The sequence below is a fragment of the Falco peregrinus genome, chromosome 14 (genome assembly GCF_023634155.1).
Source record: "Falco peregrinus isolate bFalPer1 chromosome 14, bFalPer1.pri, whole genome shotgun sequence".
In the NCBI taxonomy this organism is placed as follows: domain Eukaryota; kingdom Metazoa; phylum Chordata; class Aves; order Falconiformes; family Falconidae; genus Falco; species Falco peregrinus.
In genome coordinates, this window is record NC_073734.1 from 8,126,167 (window position 1) to 8,134,335 (window position 8,169).

The 8,169-nt window shown below is 35.4% G+C and overlaps 1 protein-coding gene across 3 annotated transcripts; it reads right to left on the reverse strand.

The window, feature by feature from the left end:
- Positions 1-8,125, reverse strand: CENPN (centromere protein N). Of its 3 annotated transcripts, none has more exons than XM_027782947.2 (11): positions 8,081-8,125; positions 7,517-7,698; positions 6,323-6,368; positions 5,518-5,574; positions 5,025-5,101; positions 3,295-3,471; positions 2,491-2,592; positions 1,863-1,920; positions 1,309-1,421; positions 567-687; positions 1-292 (listed from the first exon to the last, which is right to left on the reverse strand). In XM_027782947.2, the coding sequence occupies exons 2-11, from the start codon at positions 7,685-7,687 to the stop codon at positions 177-179; spliced, it is 1,038 nt and encodes a 345-aa protein (XP_027638748.1). In that variant the 5' UTR covers positions 7,688-7,698; positions 8,081-8,125; the 3' UTR covers positions 1-176. The 3 variants fall into 3 exon arrangements, with proteins under 3 accessions (XP_027638748.1, XP_005234854.1, XP_027638747.1); XM_005234797.4 differs by having other exon boundaries at positions 8,011-8,125; XM_027782946.2 differs by having other exon boundaries at positions 7,999-8,114.
- Positions 8,126-8,169: the final 44 nt, after the last annotated feature.

An 8,169-nucleotide genomic window follows, 5' to 3' on the forward strand; every position in this document is an offset into this window, starting at 1 on the left:
TCTTGTTATGTCTTTATTAAGCTCTAACTTCCCAGATACTATTAAAAATACAGTTAAGAGCAGTCATCACATTTACAGGTAAAATAACCATGTTCTCCATTTCTCCTGTTAAAGACTTCTGTTAACTCTTCTTGTGCTGCACCATGTTGTATATTTCTCTATGAATCTGTTTTAAATTAACGGGTCACAAAGCTTTCTGGAGAGAAAGCTTTCTTCTCTTTAATCTTGAAATAATTCCTAGCTTTGTGTGGTATACATGTAAGTAGCGGCGAAAGTGCTGCATCAGCCATACCTAGAAAGAGATAATTATAGCTTAACTCAACCAGTATTGCCTTTCATAACTGTTACAAAACTTAAAACCACAGCTTGAGCATCTGTGTACAAACCAGTAATTCTAGGAACAAACTGGTAAGTATATTTAGACAAATTTTTGTAGCGGTAACATTTTTACTCTAGTAAACAAAACTGTAAAGGTTCTCCCTTATGCAAGATACAAGCAAAATGTAAGATGACAAAAACATTAAATTGTGAATTCTTCCTCCACTTTATAGAGCTGGAACACTTACCTGCTGGTGCCAAGGATTTCAGTGATTCTAAAAGATGTGGACTAGAAAACTTGACCAGGCATCTGAATGGTTCTTTATCTAAAACATCCATTTTAGGATTACTTTTAAACATAGTCTCAAGCTGTTAACACAAAATTGAACAGGGAGTATAAGCAATGACTATAATTTATATGTTATGATTTAAACATAATATTAACATTACAAATAAGATACAGTCTTATTACATACTACGTTTTTAATGTTATTCCAGCTGGAGGAATATTTTAATAAAATCAGAGGGTGCCACCATGTGGTAAGCAGTTTTCTGCTGAAAGGGGCAGCTCATTTAGTAATACTGGAAAATATGTTAAGTATCTCTTAGAATTTCCAGTATGTGTTCATCAGATAAAATCTATGCATAATCCAAGTTAAATTATGGTATTATATGCACATGAGCTTTGTATGTACTTCAAATAACCCTAGTTTCTCACATTTCAACACACTGCTGGTGTTTTTGTAATAGAGATAGACTTACAAGTTCAAATGCTTGGTTCACAGGCTGAAAGACTGAAACATGGTTTACTACTCTGACCAAACCTCAATGCAAATTATTTCTTAAAGATACTTCTAACTAATTTATTTTAAATGTCCTCCCTAAAGTTTTTTAAAAAACTATTTCTTCAATTTCCAATTTAGTGTTGCTACTACTACATTTAAAGTGTAAAACAAAAAAAAAAATCCCCAAGTTTGTTGCTTTTACTACCTTATATTGTGCAAATTCAAGTTGCGGTTGAGGACCATCACCAAAAACTTCCCGATTCAGTCTCTTTATTCTTTCTTTCTCACTTCTGTTTTCTTGAATTATCCTTAAATCTTCTACAGGGGGGAAAAAAGTAGGGAAGAGAAGAGAGAAAGCCAGAAAGACCAATTTGTCAGCTAATACAATACTGGGTTTCTGATCAGATTACTCCAGTGAAAATCTGAAAATATTAACTTTAAAGAATACCTCATGATCTTTTTTCATAAGCTAGTTGTCTCCATCATTTATATTTCCAGTTCTTACAAAAAAAAACCAAAAACCCCAAGCCAATACCAAAGGAGATATTGGGCATTAAGTATTTCTGGTTTCGTAACTGTCTTCAGTGACAGTAATGGGGAAATACCTACCTCTCCTAGTGACAAACCAGTATTATGGCACCCCACCAGGATGGTTCATGTAACATGGATGTAACAGATGTACATTTCCTACTACAAATCTCATTTCATAAGCCAGCAGTAATGACACTGAAACTGCTATTTAATTTAAAATATACATACCACTTTCTGGAGCTACATTCCTTTCTTGTATAGGTTTTGGACAATAAGTTTGGAAATTCTAGATTGAGAGAATGAGAGAGAGAAAAGAAAAAAAAAGTTTTAGTTCATTCCCACTTTTAGAGGCTGTAGCTGAAAACAACTTTCCACATTTCTTTTTACTTCTTATTCTGAAAGCAAGTATTCTTCCAGTTTTTGACAATTGCTAGAACTCGGAATTCCCAGCAGTACTTTGAGAAAAGAATGCCCATCCTATGTTACATGTGTACATTTCCCTATTTACAAGTTTTACATGGATGAACAAAGTAAATACCCATTCTAATAGACTTCCACTCATTGCTCTGGGAAGCCTAGTGAAATGATGCTAAAAAATCCCAGGACTGAATCGTTCATACAATTTTAGACTGAGTTTAACCATCAGGAACAGTGATAAAGAGTAGGTGGGATACCAAGTAATTACATTCCTATTGTAACGTTACCTTAATGAGAGGCTGTCCACCTCAGTAATTCAATATTACTTTAACTTGATGGTTTCTTGGAAGAAGTGAATTTCCCCCTCTGCTAGGGCCAAGAACTAGGCCTGAAACAAAAAGCAAGACTTATCTTCGGATATACTTGTGAAGTGGCTCACCTGGCTATATGTCTTAAACACAATATCTTTAAGGGAATTTAAAGAATGACTTCGAAGCTCCATTGCACAGATGTCATGGTAATTGGAAGCAACAACGAGGGCCTTTAAATAAAAATTGAAATTGATTTAACATCAGTCTTAATCATCACTGTGTTTACAATATGGAAAAAATATGGTATTTCTAGACATTGAGAAGTTTTTGTTTCAAGGTAAGCAACTTCCCTTTTAACTAGCAGGACTCATGTTGAAAAAAATACCGATTAGACTGTTATTAAGTGTCAGTTAATCAGATAAGCCCTACAACCTTATCAGCTGAAAAATAAAAAACAATTATAAAATCAGATTAATAAAATAATTAAATTACTAGTACAGAAGTCTGCTAAATAGGGAAAAAAAATGCAAAGACTACCAATGGTGATCATGAGTTGACAGAAAGCTTCTTTTAAAACTAATAAATGGGATTCCCTCATGAGCTCATTCATTTAGTTCTTGAAGTTAACTGTGTTGATGGAATATTCCTTAACTTCTGAGACAATTTAACTGAATATTGCCTTGGTAAGAAATTAGAACCATTCAAGGTCAGCAAAAATCTCAATAAACTGAATTTGTTCACTATGTAGCATTCCAAAGGTCACAAAGATTGTTTTTTGCCCCATTGTTATCATGAACTAAGGGGAAAAGAAAATAATATCTAAATTAGTAAATTACATTAAGTGACAAATCTTCACCCATCCTCTTAAAAGATAACACAGTTGCAGCTCTACGTGACTGTGATGAAGTCAGGGACACAGTTTTATTCTGTACCTGGCATAGCAGAGGCAAGTTGCTCTTCAGCACTGAGGGCGAAATGAAGACATAGGGAGTCTGTGAATGGTATACAACATAGCTGGTTTTGTACTGGTTTGGTTTTGTATATGGTGTTCCCCAGGCAATTCTGATCCAGATTGCACTATCCTCATATTCTCTGAAGTTGATGGTGACCTACCAGAAAAAGAAAAGCTTTGATTTACCAGCATATTCAGGCATCTATAAAGATTATGTTATCTCTTCACCCTGTGTTCACAGGACCCAAACATATTATAGTACACTACTGCTTGAATAAGAAACAAATCCCACTAGTGTGGTCAGGATTGTAATTAAATCAGATTTCCACAGAAAAAATTATAACCTCACAAACTGGGGGCGGGGGGGAAGAAAGGGAAATCACCTTTCTAACTCCAATATGACTTTTCTTCCTGTTGAATACTCCTTTTCTTCTGAAGGGTGAAAATAAAAATAGCTTATTACAAAAGCCCCTTTTTTTGGGGAAAAATATTTTGGGAAAATAACACAACAAAAAGGTGCCTATTTACATGGAGGGCTAGTGCCAATACTTCCAGTATGCCCAGTTTTTGAGATACTAAACATTTGATCAAATTGTGATTTCAGACCTGAATGTAGTATTTATCACTGCTCACGAATACACAATCAGAAATTTGAAGATTCCCTTTCCCGTTCATGTCGATTTGCTCTCAGTTATTTCTTTTTAACTTGACTCAATCTGAGTGATTTAAAAGTTGGAAAACTTCCTTTAAAAAAACCTACACCACCAAAACTTCCTCCCTTTGACTGAAGCATATGTAGCCAAGCTTTTAGTCCAGCTAGGTCAAACCATTTAAATTGCTGGACCAACATCAATTCCCAAAGTTTTTGTGGATAAAATGAAAATATTGCAACTTTATTATAATAGTTATATAAACTGCAGCTGATTATTTGATAGTCTGATTTGTATTTGTTGCTATCCACTCTTGTCAGTGGGAATCCTTTGTGTGTCAAGAAGTGGCACAGCTAACTAGCCAGAGGCATTTTCTATTACCTTGCTTAAATGAAGCTGCTAAGCTGAAGCAAGAAAAGGTTTTTGCAGATTGCTTAGTCAGAAAGTGAGATGATCATATTTCCTTTCTGTGTTTTTCTTACCATGTTCATTTCTGTAGTCTAGAAACGGCTTCTTGCTATTGACAATGGTATTTCAGTCATTGTAATATAATGAAATACCAGGACCAAATTCTCAAATCCATCACATTTCAAGAACAGAACTAAAAGGAAATGGATACAATTTGGCTACTAATCTGAATCATAATAACTGAATTTCTTATCCTGCTTACTGGCTACATCAGTTTCTCTCTATACTCTGATTTGATTTGTTTGGGTATTGTCATTGGGTAGCAGGACAAAGCAACATCAACTTACCTAAGCAATGTGTGTGCACTCAAATAGGACAAAAATTTGATAGAAAACAAATATACTGCCTTTCTTGAAGCCAGTCATATCTTAAGGCAAACAAATTTTATTTCACTCCAGCATAATTGTAAAGTTTCTAGAAAAGATATGTAATACATTTTTCCTATTTCACATGCAGTTCCTACCATTCCCAAATGAATAATTCCATTTAATTTCTGATGTAGACTGTAAGAAAAAGAAACCTCGCTAAAGTTACAAAAAGAACCTATTGATGCCAGAGTTCTGTAACAAATTTACAATGCATTTATTCTTACATTTTTCAAGACTGACCGAAGTTGTCTCTTAAATTTTTTTTTGAGAACTTGTAAGTCAAAAGTTTCTGTTCCTCCCCCTGTCACAGAAGAAAAAAAAAAAAAAAAAATGAGAACTGTGTTTACAAGACCTAGATTGGAGATGTTTTTAGTTTTACTAAAACAAAATTAAGAAGAAAAGGCTGAAGTTGCATAGCCTTATACAAAAAGCTGTATATTAAATTTGATCGTCATTATTGCCATACAGAGGAAAATATTTAATTAGTAGTTACTAATTTCTAATAATTGCTTGAGAAGTTAATAGAAAGTATTCTAAAAACATTAAACAAAACAACTCCATTGGGAAATCCATGCTAGACTATAGTTAAATGTTAAAGATCTCTCCACTGAAAAAAACATATTAGACTGTATGTGTGTTTAAATTGTACAATATGAAGCAGCACTGCAGTTAAGTTGCTGAGAACTGTGAGATTACAGCAAGGAAAGACATTTTTACCTGTTTTTCTCATCTGGTAAACACTCCACAGTCTTTTGTTTGGGTAGGTGTAGTTGTCTAAGAAAAACAGGAATTGCTCAATAACATAGTGTATTATCAAACGGTAATTGAAGGAAGAAATAATTTTACGATACTTTTATGACGTTTATTTAAAAAAATTACTTCTGATAACACAATATAATTTATTCAGCATTCTTAAACTACCAATTATAGCATACCTAGAAGCAAAATAGTGTTTTATTAAGAGATGGGAAGATTATTTGTAATGCAGTTAAACCTCAGAGATACCCTTTATTAGTTGCTTAATGTTTAAAGAAGGATTTTACCTAAAATTACCAAAACTCAGTCTAAACTCAAACTAAGCGTAGACTGCTAAAAGAAACCTTGAGATTTAAGCTATTAAATAATCAAATTGTGAATTAATATTGGAGTTAAGAGTTCCAACTGGAGTATTTGCTGAGTTTTGCCTATGTCACTCCCTACTGGAGCACAATATTACTGATTTTAGGGTTCAGTGAATACTGGAGACAAACATCTCTCTCTATATTTGTAACTCTGTGCTGTATGTGGCTTAGCAGTTTACATATATTCAGACCTCAGAAGAGGCAAACATGCTTTTGCTGATTGTGAGCTTTTGAAAATTTTTTAAAAGAGGTCAGATCTAGTAAGTTCTGTCATCTGAAATGTAATCTGTTTACACCAAATAATCCATAGCTCACTAGGGCAACTGCTGTGTAATTAATTATTGTGTTATCAAATTACTCCTAAAAAAAATAAATGTTATTTTAAGTAATTGTTTACTTACAAATTATGTCTAGGATAGCTGCTTGCTTTATGTCTGCAAAATTTTCCTAGAAAGAAGAATGTGCACGGTGAACTGCAGGTACAGAATGCTTTATCACACTGTTTAGTAAGTGAAAAATCTCAGTATTGGCGGTTTAAATTACATTGCACCTAAGTCCACAGCATGTAGGCACTCCTCAAAGACACCACACCTGGTCCCAACGTGGACACAATACAGTTTTGCAAAACCGATAACAAAAGCTATTTCAGCAAGGTTTAAGTGTGCCTCTGCAGAGGCAGCAAGAACACTGTCCTTACAGTACAAGCAGTTTGAAAGTAACATTAATGTGTATTGATGACATTATGCAACACTGGTTAGTATTTCACTGTCAGAAATTTTAACGTGCTTAGTTCCTCCTTATTTAACATTCACAGCATGAAAAAAAAATTTAAGAAACTTTATGACACTACTTGTTACAGATAAGAACGTTTCAGAAACAAATGCTATTTTAAAATATGACATTTGCTCTCTTACAAGAATAACTTCACAGTTTTTTGCCTACAGTTGGATCTACACTCCATGCAATTAATCTTCGAGTATTAAATTCAAATGAAACAATATAAAAAGCTATAGAATTTAAGAGATATCAGTAAAAACCATATCTATCTGGGTTATGATACCACAGAGAAAGACTCATGGTACATGTAAAAGATTCCTGGCACACCGAAATCAGAGTGCTCAAGTGGAAGATCAGAAAACTTTTTTTGCTTACAGTATTCAAAACAGAAGCTGCTCTGGCCAAGGAAATTTTTCAAAAATATCTAGGAAGTCAAAAAGATAGAAAATGACTGTGCTATCGTTACCCATACTAAATAGATTTAAATTAGCCCTCTGTAATGCGTGGAAATCTCCATCCATGCCTTTATTTTACAATGTAGAAATACACCCATTTTTAAAAATATTTAACACACCTCGTGCAACTTAGAGCTCAAAACACACTTTCATACTTGGTAAGGGTCAATCCTGCACTCCTATCAGCCAGGCAAAATCGATGGTATTACCAGCTCAGCTTTATATTTTCCAGACTACAAACTGCAATTTGATTCTGTGTTACGGGCAAAGAAAATTCATTTCTTCATAAGAATGGTTTTTTGATAGTGCTTCAACATGCATCCTGTATAGCACAGACAAGCAGTTCCCGAACGCAAGGATTACCTCACAGAGCTGAGCAACATCATAAGAAATGTTCTCCTTTATCTGATTGAACTTTATGGTCTGCAGCTGTTTCTCTGACAAAAAGTCCCATTCCTGCAGCACTGCCTTGATTTTATCTCGTGGGATTTTCAGTACAGTTCTTCGGATGTACTCAACAACAGTTTCATCCATGACGAAGCCACCTAAAAAGTTGAAACGTTAGAGAAAAGATCAAGGCACAGGCAGGCCCAGGAGATACGTTCCCTTAGAAAGGCGCACAAATCTGTATCTAAGCACGACCAGCAGAAGACTGGCATTAGTCCTAAGCATAGCATTACCGCAGATCTCGGCGGGCACCAACAACAGCGCTTTGGGCACCAACAACTTAAAAGGCTTTCTACGATCGTTTTACCCCCAAGACCTCATTTCCCTCACTGACGGAGGCCTGGTATGAGTTCCTAGACAGGGATAGGGCACTAGCCCTCACCCAGGACTGTTACTACCTGTCCGGGTACCTGTGAGGAGGCCACAGGGACAGACGCCAAGCGACCAACGCAGCCGAGCAGAGAGAGACCCGTAACCTACCCGCTGCAGCCGCCCACTGCCGGGCCAGGCCCGCCTATCTTCCCGCTCAACCGCCAACCACCAATCGCCGCCCGCCTTTCGAAGCGCCC